This window comes from Pelodiscus sinensis, chromosome 3 (assembly GCF_052426305.1).
Source record: "Pelodiscus sinensis isolate ZL-2025 chromosome 3, ASM5242630v1, whole genome shotgun sequence".
NCBI classification, from domain to species: Eukaryota; Metazoa; Chordata; order Testudines; family Trionychidae; genus Pelodiscus; species Pelodiscus sinensis.
The window spans coordinates 84,688,485-84,710,319 of record NC_143054.1 but is presented as its reverse complement, the minus strand read 5'-3'; the positions used below and the strand labels follow the sequence as shown (position 1 = coordinate 84,710,319).

General features: G+C 41.8%; 1 protein-coding gene across 1 annotated transcript in view; it reads left to right on the top strand.

The window, feature by feature from the left end:
- Window positions 1–835: 835 nt before the first annotated feature.
- FRK (fyn related Src family tyrosine kinase) overlaps window positions 836–21,835 on the top strand; it is a 57,827-nt gene continuing 36,827 nt past the window's right edge. The window contains exon 1 of the mRNA XM_014573682.4: window positions 836–1,764. Within this exon, the coding sequence (XP_014429168.2) occupies window positions 1,331–1,764 (434 nt within the window). The 5' untranslated portion in view covers window positions 836–1,330. The remainder of the gene's footprint in view (window positions 1,765–21,835) is intronic.

Here is a 21,835-nt window from a genome sequence, read left to right as displayed (position 1 = left end):
TAAATGTGAGAGGTATGTATAGACTCAGTTACTGCTGGCACAGAGTCAGCTTGCACTTCTGCCATTCAGGGGCTATCAGGACTGGGGTAGCTGCAGCCCAGACTAACTAGGGCTGCTGCAAGCCCTACTCGAATGAGCCCAGAGGGGTGCAGGTCTCCCTCAGTTATGTCCTCTTATGCCCAGTCTGACTCTTCTACATTCTGGAATTCCTGTGTTCCCTGCAGACACACCCCAGAGATTCCGTGCACCATAGTGGTGTTCTCAAGCTTTGCTCGCTCAGACTGTACAATGCTGAATCTGGCCCAAGCTGCTGCTTTGTCCCAAATGTGTTCAAATACCAAGTTGTGCCTAGGTCTGGCTATTGTTATGAAGTTGGTCCAATAAAAGATTACCAACCCACCTCGTCTCTCTAGCATAATACCTATTTATTCTGTATGGCTGGTACAATTCAACAGTGTAACATGATTCTTTGGCTGGCGCGTTTAATTTTTAAGTCAAAGAATAAGGAAGGAATTAAAATATATGACTTTTACTGTACCCACCATATTTATTTTTTCATTTTATAAAGTGTCAAACCTAGTTCAAGAACTTCAGAGATTATAAGGGGATTTTTAAAGCTTTGACATATGGTAATGTAAGCATACATGTTGAAAGCAGAAGCAGGTGTGCTCCCAGGTGGAGGCACTGGAGGGACACAAGGTAGCCTACTTGCATATCTCTGAGAAGAGAAACCAAAGCAAACCAGGAAGCAAATAAAAATATTCAGGCAAGCCACGTCTCAGGCTGTGAAAAAAACAGGCTGGCTGGGTTAGTTATTCATTACCAACCGCTACAATGTGCAGAAAGGCTCTGTGCTGACCACAGCAGGCACTCATATGGGTCAAGAAGAAGAATCTTCAGAAGTAGTACAGCTCTGAGAAGAGTCAACGCTAAGATTTTAAAATTATTTCTAATTATTTGTACTTTTTTTCTTTTGATAGGACAAACAAGATCAATGATTTTCTTTTGCTGCCAGATTTTGGCCCAACCACTGTCCTTTTTTGTTTTCCTGATCAAAAGAGGAAGCAAACAATTCTCCCCCATGCACTATTGCACTTTAATGCTCAGGTATCACTCCTGAGTAAGAAGCAGCCTGCAACAAGCTCTCGGTGGGACTTTGGAAAGAAAAGTTTCCAGCTACAGCAAAATTTATTTCATCTTGTGCCAAAGGAGGAAAAATATCCTGCAAAGAACTAAAAGGATGACAATGCTAAATTATGTATAAAGATATTGCCACTTGGAAAAGAAAAGAAAAATAAAGAGGAGAGAAGAAGCCACCAAGAGGAGCAGCATGGGGAACTTTTGCCGGAAGCATTGCATTTGTATGCAGAGGTGTGCCCCTTGGCTCTTCCAAGAGAGTGATGATGGAGGAGAGGGGGAGAAATATAAGACAGGCCATGTTAATCGTGGCTTGTGGGGAAATGATTGCCAGATAGACAATACTGCCCAGGCAGGTGTGGATGCTGGAATTCCTTTGCCTCCACCGCGTGATCAGAAGCCCACAAATCGTCACAACTTTGTGGCACTGTTTGATTATCAGGCCCGCACTAAGGATGATCTGAGCTTCCGAACTGGAGATAAACTCGAGGTGTTGGATACATCTCCAGAGGGCTGGTGGCACGCTACTCTCCTCCTGGACAGTGGGTCAACCCAGCCTGGCCAGACGCTCAGCGGCTACATCCCCGCCAACTACGTAGCTCCTGTTCAGAGCATTGAGGCTGAGCCGTAAGTAACACCCACATTATATGCACAATTGTTGTTCCTCTTGTCTTAATAGAAGGAACAGATTGCAATACCTTTTCTCACACTGACTAGTACCTTGTTCCAAAAGTCTTCTCAGTAGTGCAAGGCACTGCTTAACATGAGTAAGGAGATCACAGTCTAGTCCCAAATAAATAAAATAAGGCAAAGTATTCAGATGTTTGTTTCAATCTAAATCACTTCCCTTCCCCACATGTCCTAATCACTTCCTTATTATATAGGTGGGTCACAGCTAGTACGGGTAATTATTATGATTATTATTTATATAGCAGTAAAAATATGCTAGGTGCTTTCTAAAGAATAAAAAGATAAGGGATCTGTTCCCAAAGGGCTTGTAATTTAAATAATTCCAAAGCTGAGTAAATTACTTAAAAAGGGCAAGAAGCTGGAAACATCCCCTCACATTTTGTTCCTAATGGTGGGTGAATTTCTAAGGTATCTGTGTTAGTTTCTATCTCATCATAGATGCAATGCGTGGTGCTGAATAAATAAATCCCCACCTTGCAGAGCTCAAAATCTGAGTTACACTATGGTACCGTAAATGGAGGAATGAATGGCTAGAATTCTTGCCTAAAAGTTATTTGAACTCATTAAGTCTGAAAAATCAGACTAGGAATCTAATTGAAATAGATTATTTCACTGGGAGTCTGATTTGAAGAGGAGTGGGGAATCCAATGTATGCACTGCAGTTGAGACAGGGGTTTGCTAAAAAAGCTGTGGCCACTATCCCAAAATAGATGCATGTTTCCACTGAAATGACTAGCTAACAGAACTGACATTTTTAGGTTCCAAAGGCCACTTTCTATTTGGATGAGTAGGGACAATCAATATCTCTTACAGTGCCAAAGACATACTTCACTCTTCAAAGGAATGGTACTACAGCTGTGTGGGGTAAATCTTCTTTCCCCCTGAAATATGCTCTCCTACCCATTAGCTGGGGCCACAGGGAATTGCCATAGAGTTGATTTACCAGCTGAAGATTCTTTCATGTTGGGAAAATCCTCAAGTGGAATGACCTGTTAGGGCAGGTGTAGGGCATCTCCCTTTTACCCTGGAGACCTTAGTGTGTACGGTCAGTCAGACAGCACTTCCTCCATTCATATTCAAAAGCCTCTTTGCAACCATGAACATTAATCTGCAAATACAGCATTTGTCTGGGGCTATAAGAGAAGTGTTTGTAATATGCTCTACTTCAGCTCAGTAAGACCGCCGCTCTCTTTCAAAAACTTGTTTTCTTGCAAGATTTCCAGGATTTCTGTTTCTTGTCACAGCTGGAAACATTGTGAAATCAACTTCAATTGTTATTCAACAGAATCTCATTTATCTCAGTCTCTCTCATATTTATAATCTGCCCTAGCATGCATAATTTGCATATAACATATTTATAGTGTCAAGATTTTTTCTTTTACTGTGTTTAAGTTTTACCTCTCCACTTTTTAAAAAGAGAAAGAATATCGTTATGCTGTGATCAATGTTTCTGCTTGAGGACCCATTGGATAGTAAAAACCTGCACTGGGAATTTTTCCAACTCTTGGTTGAAGAGTCTTTCCTCCAAAATATTAGTCAAGAATTTTAAGTGTTTTAATATTAAGATATTTTAAGTAAGAGTTAAAAACAAAACCAAAGAAACACAACCACCAAAGACACTCTAAAAATTTCTGTAGCTGTTCTCACATACCTCTAGCACATATTGGTAGACTAGGATCTGATATTTCGAATGTGAAAAAAGCAGAAAATGAACCCCCCCCCCCTCAAACCACACCATGAAGAAATAAGAGGGTTCAAACTTTTTTTCTGCTGGACATTAAAAATAAAAAGGGTAGAGATGGAGCTTAAAAAGTTAATGAAATTACTTCTTTCTAGGATTTAAAATGGAAATGTTGTGGGTCAGTCACTAATTTCCTTCTTTTTTAATTTGCATTTGAATCTGGTTTATCACTTGCGTGTAGGGCTGGGTATTTTACAAACATTTTCTATAATTTCTAAAGAGATTCATGTTTTCAAATCACAACTTTGTAAACTAATTTGTATAATTTGATTCAGGTAAGAGGTATATCTAAACAGAATAAAAGAAGCATTTTATGAGGTGATCCCTGTTTGTAGAAGTGCTAACTACAGACATCTTTTGGGGCTTGGGACTTGATCATTCTACCAAAATAACAAGAAGTATAAGTTTGCCTTGCCTGTATTAAGTTATTAGATTGGGCCATATGAGTTTGAAAGGCATGTCAGTGGTAGGGAAAAGGTGAAAGGCAGCCTGTCTATACTGAATCTGCATAGACAGCCCACTAATGAGGGAGGAGGGGACATGAGGAGGGCAATTGCCCTAGGGCCCAATTATTCAAGGGGCCTGGGACTCTTGGCCACTACTGCTACAGGTTGCCCCTTTACAAACTGGGACTCTGGTCTGGCAACGAGCACGGATTTTCCAGTATCAGAGAGTTCCCATGTACTGTGGGGGTTAGGGGGCCTGGGAGCCCAATGCAATGCAGGGGGAAGGGGAGTCTGGCATAAAATCTAGTTGGGCTGCCTGGGGGTGCTGGGAGCCAGGAAGCCTTGCATGTGGCTCAGCTGGGCTGTGGGGGAGAGGGAAATGCAGCCAGAAAGGACAGGAGGTGGCCCAGGTGCGCTGTGCAGAGGGAGGGATCTGGGTTGTGGGGGAGGGGAGAAAAGTAGATGGGAAGCCAAACGAATGACCTAGTTGGGCTGCCTGGGGGAGCTGGGAAGCCCAATGGAGCGGCAGGGCAGGGAATGGGGCCAGCAGCAGGGAGCCAGAAATGACCGCCCCTGGTTCAGCAAAATCTCTCATCTGGGACCAGGCGGGTCCCATATCTAACCTGTCCTGCGGAAGCAGCGGAACCCATAGTTCCAGGACTTTTAAATTGCTGCAGGAGCACCGTGCCACACACTCCTGGTGGCTTTGGGAGCTGGCTGGAGGGACACGCTGTGGCCCAGCCCACCACTTTTACCAGAGGCCCTGCCCCATCTGGGAGCTCTGAGCCAGCTCCCTCCCCCCATCTCTTGGCAGGAGCCCCATGAGGCTGTGGCTCCCATGTTCACAGGGATTCCATGGTATAACTAACATACTTTACAGTATTTTTGACAAAGGGGAGAATAACTCTGCCTATGAATGAAAGGTTATTTTCTTACACAAATTCAGGTGCCAAAATATTTCAGATTGGCTAAAATCCCACCAACCTGAAAACTATAACTAACAAATCTGAACTATGGAATGTGAGGAGATCTCAGAGAGTATGGTTAGACTGTGGGTTTTTTTCAGGATACCAGACATATCTTGAAAAAACTCTGCCATGTCCAGGGAACACATTTGCTCTTCCGCTTTTTTTTGTGGCAGAGCAAACATGCTCTTTTGGAAGTCCCTGTATTCCTCATTCCACGAGGAAGAAGAGGGCTTCCAAAAGAGGTTTTTTTCCCCAACATTTGGCCCTGTCTAGACAGGCTAAATGTCAGAAAAACCTCTTCCAACAAAAGAATTGGAAAAATGTAGGCATCTTCCGTAGCACATTTTGTGTACCTTTTTCTGACAAAAACTTGTAGTCTAGCTGCTTTTGCGGAAAAACTTGCCAGCTGTCTATACTGGCCGCTTGAATTTCCACAAGAACACTGACGATCTCATGTAAGATTGTCAGTGTTCTTGTGGAAATACTATGCTGCTCCCATTCGGGCAAAAGCCATCTTGTGCAAATGCTTTTGCCCAAGAGGGCCAGTGTAGACAACGCGGTATTGTTTTGCGCAAAAAAGCCCCAATCGCGAAAATGGCGATCGGGGCTTTCTTGCGCAAAACCGCGTCTATATTGGCACGGACGCTTTTCCGCAAAAAGTGCTTTTGTGGAAAAGCGTCTGTGCCAATCTAGATGCTCTTTTCCGCAAATGCTTTTAACGGAAAAACTTTTCCGTTAAAAGCATTTGCGGAAAATCATGCCAGTCTAGACGTAGCCAGAGAGTGTGTAGGAGAAAGAAAATATTTGCAACCAACTGCAACCAAGTGGCAGTCCGCATTTGGAAAAGGCTGCTCTTTCTTTCTGTTGCCACAGACATTCCTGCCCAAGTATATCTGTTCTGCATGCAGTAACCTGAAACAATTGGGACAGGAAGAGTGGGGAATGTTCTGATGTCATAGGATTGTGTATATATGCAGCCATCATCTAAGTTTATAAAATATGAGAGGTTCAGTATGCAGGCTGACCCATGGAGAAAAGACAACCCCAACTCTCTGTTACTGCAGCAGGTAAGGGCCAGATGAGAAATACTTGTCAATGGCTGCTGCAGTTGCAGCAGACACTGAGAGGGATGCATGTCCCTAGCTGGGAGACAGACAGACTGACATACAACAGACAAATTCTCTCAAATATATAGCACATAGCTGTTTCCTTCTCCACCTCTACTCCCTTCTGTCCCATTGGGAAATCCCAGTTCCCATCTCTACTCCCCTTACTTTTCCCATGTGATCATTATACAGTATAACTGTCCTTGCTAGCAGACACCGCCCTTTCCATTTTATGAGAAGCAATCTCATTCCAGGCACATCCCATATCCTGGCACAACCAAACCCTGACTTTGCTTTTAAGTTATGATAGAGGAAGCTGCATAGCAAATTTGGTCATCCTAGCTCTTACCATTTTAGGAGGTGTTCTTGAACAAACAGACTGTCAGACAGACAGGCAGACAGGCACATTAACGCTCTCAAATATACAGTAGGGCTATGTCTACATTGCACCCCTTTTCCGGAAAAGGGATGCAGATTAGACACTTTGGAATTGCAAATCTGCGGGGGATTTAAATATCCCCCGCGGCATTTGCATTTACATGGCTGCCGCTTTTTTCCGGCATGGGGATAAGCCGGAGAAAAGCGCCAGTCTAGACGCAATTCTCCGGAAAATAAGCCCTTTTCCGGAGGATTTCTTATTCCTACTTTCAAGTTCATATTCAAAAGCCTCTTTGCAACCATGAACATTCGTTTCAAGTAGGAATAAGAAATCCTCCGGAAAAGGGCTTATTTTCCGGAGAATCGCGTCTAGACTGGCGCTTTTCTCCAGCTTATCCCCAATTCTGACTCGTCACATTAGCATCCCTTTTCCGGAAAGGGGTGCCAATGTAGACACAGCCTAGATGTGCTGTATACAGCACATGGAATTATCCGTGCTAATCTTTGAGATTTGTCATCACCCTTCGTATTACTGACCTCAAAGTATTGCTATTTTAGCATTTGTCAATACTTTGAAAATTTCCTACCAGCTATATTATAGATCCAGTCAGAGATTGACAAAGTCAGTGTAAATGGTGCTGTTCTTTCCTTTCTGGCAGAAGGCAGAGATGGATACAATGAGGCCAACAGACTCTGACCTCTGGAAAAGGTGGGGAGGGCTTTGCCCTGTATTTCTTGAAGGAGCAGGGCCTCAGTAGTAGGGTTGGGGCTGAGGCTAGTCTCCTTCAGGAAGCCCTCAGCACTTCCCAGAGGGTGCCACACCTCTTCCAGGCAGCCCTCAATGCTGCCTGAAGCACGCTGCACAGCTCTCCAGCAGTGATTTAAACCACTAGCAGGTGGTGGCCAGGAGCTTTGGTCCTTTTCAATCACCAGGCCCCAGAACAACTGCCCCCTTTACCCCACTTGTCTGCTTGGGTAATTACATGTCTATTATGAGAGGGTTCTTTGCCCATAATACAGGACTTCATTCTCTCCTCCTTCCTGAATGTATGTGAAACTATCCAGGGAGACAGACTAGCTGAACTTTAGGGGCCAAAGTAGCTCTTGGATGAAAGCTAGCTGGCTTTGAATCGGTTCTGTCAAGTCTGAGGCAATGATGCTAGGCTGGAGTAAATAGCCAAAGGAAGTAGCAGAGATTATATATACTCTCTTCACTCTCTTAGTATAGACTGGCTATACAGAGGTCAGACTAATGGTCCATTTAGCCCCATATCCTGTCTTACTACAGAACAGAATTAGGCAATTATTGAATGATCCATTAGCTTACTGTCAAGTACCAGCTTTTGAATGTCAGAAATTTAGGGACTAGCTAACAGCCATTGATGGACCTATTATCAATTAACTTATCTAAAGCTTTTTTTTGAAGCCATTTATGGGTTTGCCCTTCACAATAGTCCTTGCCACTGGGTTCAACAGGTTGACTGCATTCATCTGATGAAGCAGGTTTTGCCCACAAGAGCTCACGATACTATATAGAATTTTGTTAGTCTCTCAGGGCATGTCTACACTAGGAAGTTATTTTGAAATAACGTATTTCAAAATAATAGTTATTTGGGAGTTATTTCCAAACAGAGTGGCCACACTAAAAGGAAGCCTTGAAATTAATCCAAGGAAAGCTCCCTTAATGTGGACACACTACCTCGACTTAGAGCCCTAGGAAGCATTGGGGAGTAATTACTTTGAATGACTCTGGGGAGTAGTTATTTTGCAATAGCAGCAGAGAAGCATCCACACTACAACTATTTCAAAATAACTATTTTGAAAAAAGTATTATTCCTTATGGAAAGCAGGATTTCTTTATTTTGAAATAACCAGCCTCTTATTTCAAAATAAGGGGAGTTATTTTGAAATAACTTCCTAGTGTAGACAAGGGCTAAGGTGCCATAGGACTACTTGTTGTGTGAAATAGTACTGCCTTATGTTTATTTTAAACCATCTGCCTATTAATTTCATTAGGTTGTTCCTGGTTCTTGTGTTACACGAAAGGGTGAATAACACTTTCCTGTTCCTTTTTTCAACACTATTAATGATTTTAGGTCCTCTTTCACATCCCTCCTTAGCCATTTCTTTTCTACAATGAAAAGTCCCAGACATTTTAAGATGTCTCAATATAGAAGCTGTTCCATACCCTCATCATTTTTGTTGCCCTTCCCAGCCCTTTTTCCAATATATCTTTTTTTGCAACGGGGCATCATGAACAACACACAGTATTCAAGGCATGAAGGCATGAGTGTACCATGTATTTATAAAGTAGAACTGTGATATTTTTGTCTTGTTTTTATTTTGGGCCCAAACATACTATTAGCATTTTAAACTGTGCTGAATATTAAGTGGATGTTTTCAGAGGACTATCCACAATTATTCCAAGGTCTCTTTCTTGAGGCCTAACAGCTGATTTAGATGCCATTTTTTGTGTGTGTACAGGCAGTCCCTGGGTTACGTACAAGATAGGGACTGTAGGTTTGTTCTTAAGTTGAATTTGTATGTAAGTCGGAACTGGTACATATTGTAGGGGAAACTCTAGCCAAACATTTCTCCAGAGCTCAGTTTTATTCTCCCACACCTCACTTCCCTCAGTCCTTTATTCTCAAGCTGAGGTGTCTGCTGAGAAAAGCCGCTCTGCGTCTCCCTGGTCTGCTGTGGGGGGGGGGGGGGGGGGGCGCTAGCTTCACGTCTCCCTGGTCTGCTGGGGGGAAGCAGCTAGTGCAGGGTTGCCTCACCCCGTTTGTAAGTAGGGATCCGATGTAAGTCGGATCCATGTAACCCGGGGACTGCCTGTATTTAGAATGATATTTTCCAAGGTTCATTATTTTGCACTTATCAGCCTTAAATTTAATCTGTCTTTTTTTGGCCAGTCATCCATTTTTGTAAAATCCTTTTGCAACTCCTCAGTCACCTTTGGACTTAAAATTGTGTATCATCAGCAAACTTTGCCACCTCGCTTTTTATCCCCCTTTCCAGCTCATTTCCAATTGTTTTACAGCACAGCACAGCTCCTAGTACATATCTCCCAGTACTGCCCCTGTATAAAACTATGGTACGTCCACATCTTGAATACTGTGTACAGATGTGGTCTCCTCACCTCAAAAAAGATATTTTGGCCTTGGAAAGGGTTCAGAAAAGGGCAACTAAAATTATTAGGGGTTTGGAACGGGTCCCATATGAAGAGAAGTTAAAGCGACTGGGACTTTTCAGTTTAGAAAAGAGGAGACTGAGGGGGGATATGATAGAGGTATATAAAATCATGAGTGGTGTGGAGAGGGCAAATAAAGAAAAGTTATTTATTAGTTCTCATAATAGAAGAACTAGAGGACACCAAATAAAATTAATGGGTAGCATGTTTAAAACTAATAAAAGAAAGTTCTTCTTCACACAGCATGTAGTCAACCTGTGGAACTCCTTGCCAGAGGAGGCACTGAAGGCTACGACTATAACAGAGTTTAAAGAGAAGCTAGATAATTTCATGGAAGTTAGGTCCATAAAAGGCTATTAGCCAGGGGATAGAAATGGTGTCCCTGGCCTCTGTTTGTCAGAGGCTGGAGAAGGATGGCAGGAGACAAATCGCTTGATCATTGTCTTCGGTCCACCCTCTCTGGGGCACCTGGTGCTGGCCACTGTTGGCAGACAGGCTATTGGGCTAGATGGACCTTTGGTCTGACCCAGTACAGCCGTTCTTATGTTCTTATGTTCATATGTACTTTGGGGAAAATGTAAAAATATATTCCTACCATTGGTTTCAGATCCTTTAACCAATTACTGATGCATGAGAGGGCCTTCTTTCTTATTTCATGAAATTTTATTTTGTTTAAGTGACTTTGGTGTGAGACCTTGTCAAGGGCTTTCTCTAAATCCAAGTATAGTAGATCAACTGGATCACCCTTGTCCACATGTTTGTCGACACCATCAAAAGAACTTTACCAGATTGGTGAGGCATGATTTCCCTCTATGAAAGTTGATTTGACACTTTCTCAACGTATCATGTTAACTGCTTTTTTACTAGAGTCTCAACCAATTTGCCCTGTACGGACATTAGGCTTACTAGCCTGCAACTGCTAGGATCATACACTACCAGCTGGTTGAAAGGTAGCTAAAGAGGCTGATTTAAGTGATAGGTTACATACCAAAGTCAGCAGTTATGAAGTTTCATAATTGGGTTCCTTTAGAACTCTTGGGTGAATGCCATCTAGTTCTGGTGACTTACTGCTGTTTGATTTATCGGTTTGTATTATAACCTCATCTACTGATACCTCAATCTGAGTCAGTTCCTTGTATTTGTCATCTGAAAAGAATGGCTTAGGTGTGGCAATCTCTCTCACATTCTCTGCAGTGAAGACAGATAAAAAGAATTAATTAGTTTCTCTGCAATGGCTTTGTGTTCCTCGAGTCTTCCTTTTGCACATTAAGGGCACATCTACACAGCAGGGCTAAACTCGAAATAAGTATGCAACTTCAGCTACTCTAATTGCATAGCTTGTGTTGAAATAGCTTATTTCGACTTTTGGCACTGTGTACACAGCAGTTATTTTGGGATAGAGTGCTCTTCCCTCGACTTCTCTTACTCCATATACAATGAGGGCTACAGGAGTCAGAGTAAGCAGTCCTCCAGCTCAACATTATTTTGACATTATGTTGAAATAACTGCTTGTGTGTAGATGCCAACTATGTTATTTCAAAATAACATTAGTTATTCCGAAATAATGCTGCTGTGTAGACAAAGTCTAACTGTCCAGTGGCCAGTGATTGTTTAGCAGGCTTCCTGCTTCTGATGCTCTTACAAAACATGCAAGCATTTTTGGGGGGCTTTTGGTGGTTGCTCGCCAAATTCTTTCTTGATTGACCTAGCTGTAATTTAATAAATGCCTTGCTAAGATTATGTTACTTTCTGTTTTACTCCATGGAATTTGACTCCGAGTTTTTAAAGGACACCTTTTTGCCTTTAACTGCCTCTTTTACTCTACTGTATAGCCAGGGTAGAATTTTTATTTTGGTTTTCTGACTTTTTTATTTGGGGGATACATTTAGTTTGAGCTGTTATTACAGAGTTTTTAAGTATTTTCCACGCAGCCTACAGACATTTCACTCTTGTGACTCTTTCTTTTAATTTCATATAACTAGCATCCTCATTTTTGTGTAGTTCCCGTAATGAAGTTAATGGTACGATGGTGGTTTTCTTTGGTATTCCCCCTTCTCCATGAGGATGTTATATTAAATTATGGTCATTATCACTAAGTAGTTCTGCTGTATTTATCTTTTGGACCATATCTCAAAAAGTGTTCTACTTAGGACTAACATTTCTCCTTGTGGGCTTCAGGACAATCTATTTTAAGAAGCAGTCATTAATGATGTCTAGAAATTTTCTCTCTGCATTCCATCTTGAGGTGACATGTATCTATTTAATATAGGGATAACTGAAAACCCCTAATTATTATTGGTTCTCTGTTTTTGTAGCCTGTTTACTCTCTCTGAGCATTTCACAATCCCCCTAACAAACCTACATGTCGAATGTTCCATGGATAACTAATGTTTCACTGAACTCTATTTTTTTTTAAGCAATCATTTAGAGATTGACTTGGCCACTCTTATTCATGCTGAATAGTACCTTGTCACAGGAGTCATCCACATGAAATCTCATCCTTCACTGACTGAAAGGATGGTGCAGTGATTAGTGCTCTAGCATTAGACTTGGGAGACCTGTGCTTACGTCTTGCTGCACAGTCTTCCTGTGTATTTTGTGAGGCAAAATAAATTGAAGATTGTGTTCTAATTCTATAGTGATGGGCTGTATATAAATAACCAAGGTAGATAGAAAAATGGGACCCTTAAATTTTATACTAACTCCTTCATTACTGGTCTTCTACTTCAAGTGTTGTGCTCATTATACTAATCAGATTCTGTTGTTGTCAATGGAACGTTAGGCTATAACTGGGATGTTCAGAGACAAGGTGTGTTCTACAAGGTGTACCTAGAATGCTTGGTACTAATCAACTAATTAAAGATAATCAAAAGCCTATTAAGACTCAGTTGCACATGATCTGTATATTACCCATTGCATAATAAGTTGAAATCTCATTTCATGAGGTGTTATATATATAACTGTCTATATATTAGGCCAAGTCCAGCAACACTGCCTGAATATCAGAAGTGATGGGCAAAGTGCCTTTTGAAGCCCCAGTATACCTTTCCTAGGGAGGACCCAAACAGTGGCAGATTGTCTGCCCTCAACTTTGAGGAACTGAGCTTTGCGCTGTGTATTATGTAAGCATCCCTTCTTCTCCTTCCTCCCCTCCCCCATCTCTCTGCCACCTTCTGCAGGAAGGACACACTAGCTCCTTTAGCTGAGGAAACCTCCATGGTTATGGGGCTGGGCTGGATTACCACCTCATGATTAACAAAGCATAGGGATTTATTATATTAATAAGGATTAGTGGCATGGGGCTGATCCACTCACCACTTGTCTGGGGCTTCTGGCTGATAATTGTGGGGATTGACTCTCAAAGCTAACACCCGCTTCTGCTCTGTCTGTATCTCAGGTCTGCAGCCCTTTTCTCACTTCAGGCACTGCAATGTCCTCTTCCCAACTTAGCCCTCTAGCCAGGTCATTCATTGTTCCCCCTTTCTGGATTACAGTCCTTCCATTCTGTGTCATCCCACACAGTGATCCAGGCAGTCATCCTGTTCACTGCTTGCACCTGATCTATGCAATGCCCTTAGTGGCTGGTAGTGAACCCATGCCCATTCTCAACTCTCTGTTCCAGTCCAGCGACCCTCAACCTAGCAATTATGGGTATTCTTTCCCACTCCTCACCGATCCTTCCTTGGACTGCTTCCTAAATCTCCTTGTTCTCTTCTTCTCTCTAGGAGTATCCATTCCCAAACTCTTGTCCTACTTCCCAGGGGATGACTGCCCATTCCCAGCAGCAGCTCCCTTTCTGCTATCAGCTCCCTGACTTTATAGAAATTTCCCACACCGGTGATCTTCCCCTCATTTGGGTTTTCCTATCAGCCTTCAGTCCAATAGATTAATTGGCCCATCTAGCCTTCATTAAATCCTTCAAGGGGAATGTGTGGTAGACACCCCACACCATTAAAAAGATGTTTGTCAACATTTCTGCTAGATTCTGCACTTCTAGCATACGTGCATGTGTGCCCAGTGCGAAGTTTGTTTGCTTTAGGTTGCCGCTTGATTTTTATTAAAAACACCTGTTCTTGTACAAAGATGGGAATTTCTCCAACATTTTGTTTGGCTGGAGAGTCACAAAACAATCAATGCAGCAGGCAGCTTTTAAAGAGTTGTGGCCACAACTTAGGTGGCCACCTTTGAAAATGCACCAGGACAGAGAGAATACAGTCCCATACATTTGTTTGTGTTTGGGGTGCAGCAGCGTGGAATTTCCCCTCCATGTCCAAAAGGTGCAGTATTCTAGCCAACTGATACCCATTAATGGGTGAAGGGCAAAAGTGTTTCAAAATTTAAGAGTCACGATCACTACATCACATTTTAACAAATGCTGAGAAATTGTAAGCAGTGCTCAGTGATGAGTGATCAGCTACTCTAGGCCTGGGACCTGATGGTATCCACAAGGTTGAGAGCATGCACCTTTTTTCCAGCCTCCTTGCACTCAGGCTCTTACAGTCGTTTGGTTGGTCATTTATTTGATCATTAGTCCGTTTTCTATTAGGAGCCTAGCAGGCTTTCCAAAGCATGTTTTTTGAGACCTTGATTTCATTCTGTTTTAGTATGCTTTGTATGACAAGGTAGAACATACTCTCTAATTACTAGTCACCAGCTGAAGTGCTGGGATAAGCTCTTCAGTAATGAAACAGAATGTCAACTGGGAAGAACAAAACAGCAATTTTAACTGTTTTCTAGATGGGAGAACAGAAACTGAACTGAAGTATAGAAATGTCCCTGACAAAGAGTAAGCTCTTTCTCTTTTGCACTGGGCGGACTGTTTTTCTGCACTGTAAACAGGAACCATAGTAACCCAAATTCACCTGCTCTTGTTTCATTAGCACCAGTTGTTTTAACTAAACAAGAAAATGACATAGTGAAAATGATTATGGACAACAAAGACTGCCCAGCTGTAGAGTAATGATCCCCAAAAAATTAAGCCATGCAAGTGACTGTGCTACAGATAAACCTTTCTTTGTTCATTAGAAAAAGGCTGGAGTCTCATTATGGGTCACCCCCACTCCCCTTTTTCTCATAAAGACACTATTCACTTTTTATCTCATGTAAGTTGTATTATCTCCATTCATCCCAACACCGCAGACACAAAGGAATGCTATGTTAGTGAAAATAAAGCCAGGCAAAGGTACAGATCTAACAAGAACATTCCAGTGTGAAAGCTATTACCAGTTCCACAGATATTGCCTGCACTTGGTTTTCCCAAATTGTGGAAAGCTGAGCCTCTGCCCCCTCTACCCCCCATCTGGACAATGAATCCAGTTGTACATCCTCACACTTAACCTCCTTTGCCCCCCATATTGTTAAATGTCTACCCAAAATGAGCAGCCTTTCAGGACTGATCTTGCAGATTTTCATAATAGGTGAGCAGTGAAATAGTTAACAATGTTGATATTTAAAGTATCATTGTCAACTTAGCTAGCACACCTTGAGCGAATGGAGTATATCAAGTTTAGAGCTATTGTTTCAGTCTCTCTGGAAAGAAACATCAGTGCTTTGGTTAGATTCGGATCACTTTTTGAAGTTTTTTTCATAACAAAATCAGACAGAGACCCTCGTTGAAACTGAAGACTTTGCAAAACAACTGAAAAGCTTGTCTGTATTCCTCATAAAAATTTGGTTAGTCCTCTGTATCTCACATATCATAAAATACAGCCTTATCCTTATTAAGGGGATGCCGTTAAGACCATTGCTAGAGCTGAAATGAATTTCTTTCCGTGTTCAGCATTCATATTGTACCTACTTTCTAATGCCCCAACAGCCTTTTATTCTAAGTGCCAAATCTAGTCTCACATAATGTTTATCACTGCAGTACATATTTATAATTGCAAAGACTGCATAAAAGTTACAAAATCAAGTTCTCCAATGATGTCATACTTTAAATACCTCTGTTAATATACAGTCTATGTCAGTTTAAAGTTGAGATGATAAAGCTTTACAGATCTATGAAAGAATTAGATTAACTTGAGCAACGACGTGGTGTGCACTGCAGAGCTATAAGTAGATGCTTTGGGAGTGACTTGCCATTGTGCCCTCAATCAACTGAAATGCGTGACATTTGGACTACCATGCATAGCACTGAGTGCCTTACTATGATTAAAAATGGGTCTATGGTAGAAAAGGCCCCTAAATAGATATTTTGTAAATTACTTTAAAGCCTGGTGTCTGGCAGTCAAGTTAAAGTGTACTTCACCGTGCTTTTCATGACACAATTTGATTCAGTGAGGACAGAATATTTTCTTACGGCAAATAAGTGTATAACAAGAAAGGCATAAAGAGGATAATGCAGCAGATGAAAAACTGTTCCAGGTTGCTGTTTCTCTAGAGGAAGTTTTGGAACAAATTGATAAATTTGACATTAATAAGTCACAAGGACGAGATGGCATTCAACCAAGCAGTTCTGAAGGAGCTCATATAGTGCAGGGCTACTAACTGTGGTATGTAACCTATCACTTAAATCAGCCTCCCTACAATATGACTGGAGGATAGCTAATGTGATGCATTTTTTTAAAAAAAATCAGAGACAGGGGTGCTGGAACAGGAGGAGCCAGTCGGCCATGGGAATAATGAGGCAGATGGCTGTGAGGAGTGAGCAGGGGCAGGGTTTTTGGGGGTGACACAGGAGCAGGACCTCGGGGGAGGAGTACAGTGGCAGGGCTAGGGGTTGGGTGCCAGTAAAGCCTCCCACTTTTTGGGAGCTTCTGCTGCTCATATCCAGAGGTGATCTGAAATTTTACAGACCAGTAATCCTAACGTCAGTACAGGGCAAATGGGGGAGGCCAATAGTTTCAACCAATGTAATAGAATTATTTAAGGGTGTCGGCATATCTATGCCAAGGGTGATCCAGAAACACTTTGACAAAATGCCAGAAAAAGGCTCTTAAGCAAAGTAAGGGTATGTCTACACAGCAGCGTTATTTCAGAGTAACTGACATTATTCCAAAATAACATAGTGTGCATCTACACTACAAGCCTTTATTTCAAAATAATATCGAGTTGGAGGACTTCTTACTCCAACCCATGGTAACTCCTCATTTCACAAGGAATAAGGGAAGTCGAAGTTTATAAAATATTTTTTCAAAGGAAATAAACCAAATTTTAGGTAATACTCAATTAAACATTACCTCTCATTATTTGTTTACCCTGCTACTGTAGAATTATAAAGATCCTTTCTGTATTGGTAACACGTAATATACCAGTCATAAGCAATTACAGTTGTGAACTTGAGTCACAACCTGAGTTCTGAGCTTGACAAATAGAGAAGTCTAGCTATTTTTATATCAACGAAACTATAGGTTGGACCTTCCTCATCCTGCACTCTGGGGGCCTGACTGGTCCCAAACAAGGGGATGTGACCAATGAGGGGAGGTCCCTCCCAATATGGCTCATGCCGTCCCTTGCTTGGACTCCAACCAAGCCCTGTGCTGCCTGCCCGGCCATGGCTCTCCAGGCTGGAACTCTGTGACTTCCAGAGCAGCCAGGGCTCCATGGCTTCTGGGGCTCTGTGACTGCCATGGCTTCTGGGGCTACTGGGGCAGAGGCTCTGCAGCACCAAGACTCTGCAGCCATTGCTGTCCCCCCGCTACTTCCCTCCTGTATCCACTTCCCTCAACTCGGGGTTCCAGACTGAGTTGTGCACCCCCCCCCCCCCCACTCTGCCCTGCGACCCAACCTCTTTATACCTGGACTCTGTGGCCCAGGAACTTTCATGGTCCTCCGGGACCATGAATGTTGCTGGACCAACTAGTCCCAGTTAAGGGAGGTACAACCTATCATAATTTAAAACTGGTCTGGAAAATGCATTGAAGATTGTCTTATAGGAAACAACTACTCAATTCCTTTGTTGAAAGTTTCCTTTAAAATGAACGATGCAAATTTCAGATGTATCTTTTATTTCTGTGCAGTAACAGATTTTTTTTTATTATCTTAAATTGGTGTACAAGTGACCTATCCAGCACTGTCTTGTGTTATATTATAAAAGGGTGCAATTATTTAGTACCCTGTTTTTCTTCTTCAAAAAGTGAGGACTTTAAAGCCAAATACAATTACATAAAATGACAGATTAATTATATGAAGAATTAATTGAACTGTTAATTAATCAGATGATGCAAACATAATTTAAAGAACAAGTCTGATTTATGGAAGAGGTTAACATTTCAATTTAAATTAATTGGAAGAGACATTTAGGTTTGGCTGCTGTTTGTGTGAATCATTTGTGAATTTCTATGAATCATGATGAGAAAGGGGTAAATAAACCATACTGATTTACACTAGCTAAGGGGCTGGCCTCACAAACATGTTCCCCTGCATATCAAACCAAAAACAACTCTGTTATAACTCTTGTATGAACATCAAGAGTCATGGGTCAGATTCCATCCGTATTTCTTCACCATGCAATCTCAGTGAAGGAAAGTAGGACAAAATTTAGTCTTAAGTCACTAATTTAATTATCTGACATTTAAAATAGATGTTGCAAAGTATGGCACAGCAGTGTTTCACTATGCATAATCCTTTATAAGCATTGTCACATCTTGTATTGTATGGCTACGTTTGGTATAAAGCTCTTAAAATATTTTGAATCAGAGAGCTTGCTGTTTTAGCTCAGAGGTGTCACATGTATGAAAAGAATAGCATCCATGCTGGCAGTTAGATTTGTATTCTTTGATGACCATAGATTTAGTCAGTGTTTTAGCAAAAATATCCATCTGTATCTATTCATGTCTGGATTGCATCACCTTTCCTCATTTACACCAAACATTGCCTTACTCAAACCTAGATTCTGATACCTTATCTACTCTGGTGGATCTGCCCACTAGCTGAGGGTATGTCTACACTACCACCCTAGTTCGAACTAGGGTGGTAATGTAGGCATACCGCACTTGCAAATGAAGCCCGGGATTTGAATTTCCCGGGCTTCATTTGCATAAGCCGGCCGGCGCCATTTTTAAATGCTGGCTTGTTCGAACCCCGTGCCGCACGGCTACACGCGGCACGGGCTAGATAGTTCGAACTAGCAAGCCATTCCGCACTATCTGTACGCCTCGGTCCACGTGGAATGAGGCGTACAGATAGTGCGGAATGGCTTGCTAGTTCGAACTATCTAGCCCGTGCCGCGTGTAGCCGCGTGGCACGGGGTTCGAACAAGCCGGCATTTAAAAATGGCGCTGGCCGGCTTATGCAAATGAAGCCCGGGAAATTCAAATCCCGGGCTTCATTTGCAAGTGCGGTATGCCTACATTACCCCGCTAGTTCGAACTAGCGGGGTAGTGTAGACATACCCTAAGAGACAAAACAAAACAGTCAAACACACCCAGTTCTAACCCAGCTTTAACCTTCAGTCAGATTCTATGTTCTTCTCTTACACCAATGCAAAAAATGTGGAAATGTAACAACAGTGATAGTATTAACCTGGCCTGATATCACAGAGTCCTCTACTTCCCAGTAGCTCAAGAATCACAGCCCAGCTTATATCACCTTCAACAGTTACTCTAGGAAGTATGTAGGTATGTGTGTGGATGTGGATGTGGATGGTTGTTAGTTAGTTAGTTGGCCTGCCTGCCTGCTTGCTTGTCTGCCTTCCTGCCTCTTACAGAGCTAAGTCCTTACTTACATCTTCCAGCTGGGACTTTGAACCAATCATATCTGCTGCTTAGTTGGGTCAGCTGGTTCCAAACATCTGTCTGCTGTGCTGCTTCCTAGGCCAGGGCTTGTTGCTCCCTGTGTCGGCAAGTACTCAAAGGGACACTCTGCATTGTTAAACCTCTATAGAAATGTATCTTGACTAGTTCCTTACAAGTGTCACTTGTGGAATAAGATGCTATTCAATAAAACGGGTTTTAGGATCAGGTTCTAAGACCTCAAGGCTGTGTCTAGACTAGCAAGTTTTTCTGCAAAATCATCTGATTTGTGGAAAAACTTGCCAGCTGTCTGCACTAGCCGCTTGGATTTCCGCAAAAGCACTGATGATCTCATGTAAGATTGTCAGTGATTTTGCAGAAATACTATGCTGCTCCCGTTGGGGCAAAAGTCTTTTTCCAAAAAACTTTTGCACAAAAGGGCCAGTGTAGACAGCAGAGATTTGTTTTCCGCAAAAAAGCCTCGATCGCAAAAATGGCGATTAGGGCTTTTTTGCGGAAAAGCGCGTCTAGATTGGCCATGGACGTTTTTCCGCAAAAGTGCTTTTGCGGAAAAGCGTCCTGCCAATCTAGACGCGCTTTTCCGAAAATGCTTTTAACGAAAAACTTTTCTGTTAAAAGCATTTCCGGAAAATCATGCCAGTGTAGACGTAGACCAAGAGTATTTAGGCTCCTAACTTCCCTTCATATCAGTGGAAGTTAGAAATCTAAATAATTTTGCAGATCTGGGCCTACACGAACAGTGGAATGAACAGAACTGCTTGTTCAGAAAGGAATTACATCATGTATGATGAAATCTGGACCTCTGTCTCTGTGGTAATCTTTTTCCAGCAATGAGCAATACTTTTCCAAGACAAGAGGAAACAATACCAAAGGTCTACATAGAAATTAATCAGCGGTGTATCTGGGTGGAGGGTTTTGTTACATGTTAACTTCCACAAGACTATCTGTTTGAATTCTCTGTGATATTTTCTTTACAAATGACTGGTGTGTAAACATATATATGACACACCCCTTCTGACAGACTAGTGAGTAGGCTATGGTACAGTTATAGGTTGAAACTGACTCCACTGAGCAGAGAGCCCTCACAAGGCTGCTCATAACTCACTTAAGATCCACTTAGATGCTGAAAGTAGGGTTTAAGTGGTTCATAAACATTAGGTGGGCACTCTGTTCACAGGTCAGTTGCACCCAGATTTAATGCCTTCTAAGGGTGATCTTCACTAGTGTTCCTCTCCTCATATTTGAAAGTGAATATTTATGTATAACTTAGTATTAGAGTGTACAATATCTGTGTACCTGTCTTTCCCAGTTGTACTAAAGCTTAGAATTCTAATGGAATACCTCTTCCTCAGAGACTTATACTAATGAAGCCTAGATCCTCAAAGATATGTCACCACTTAACTCCCTTTCAGACCCTTGGGAGTTAGGAACCTGTGGGGAGGCTGGGCCTTAGGGCTTTGAATGCAAGAGATATGTTGTACTGTATTCTGCTACTGGGTCCTCAATTATACCTGTGTATGCTATCGGATATGATGGCCATGATTTTTGTGATGTGTCCAGTTGTGGAATAGGATGAGACCATCACCATCTATATTCATATATGACCCAAATCAGCATTTCAATTCAGATAATCAAAGCAGGAAAAGCTGCCAACCCCTGCTAGACAAGAAACTGACAAAATATTTGAATAAACAGAATACAATTATAAGATCCATGCTGTAACTCACCCTTGCACAGGTGCATAGGCTAGATGTACAATGCTTGGTGGGAACAGAGGGATATTCCTTCTGTTTGCATGTCCTGAAAGATGCACATCACTCCAGTGTGGGTGGTGAATGCTGGAGAAAGAGGTAAGACTTGTCGAGTTTCTCCTGGTGGGGTGCTGTTTTGTGTTCTTCACTAATCATGGTTGTAACTACCTAGTACAAACTAATTCTAATACAAATCTGAGTGATGGAGAGGTTGCTAATGTAAGATTTCAAGGTAGTATTCATTCACATCTCTTGTTTCTTTTCTTCTTTCTTGTATATGAATGTTTATAGTTTATAATATGCTTTTATGTTTCCAGTGCCTTCTATTGTATTGTAAGACAAAAAAGAGATTATATTGATAATATTTTAGGTAAAATAGTTTCCATTCACTTCATTATTGCTCCCAATATTTTTCTCTTGAATAACACAACCTGGAAAACAGACTAGACCAGTGGTTATACCTACTAGTCATTGCATAGTACTATGTGCTGACCTAGAGAATTTTTGCTTAACAGATACAATGTGTTTTACGCCTTTGTACAATGTGTTTTATACTTTTAGGAAATGGCCACTGTTACAAAATTCAAACCACATCCGGATAGCTAAAATGGTCACTGACCATCCCCTGGGGCGTTTCGATTCTTACCCTCTACTAGGAAGAAAAAAGGGTCTCTGGAATCACAATCTATACATATAATTTCTGTGAAGACATAATCTATCTCCCTTTCTCATT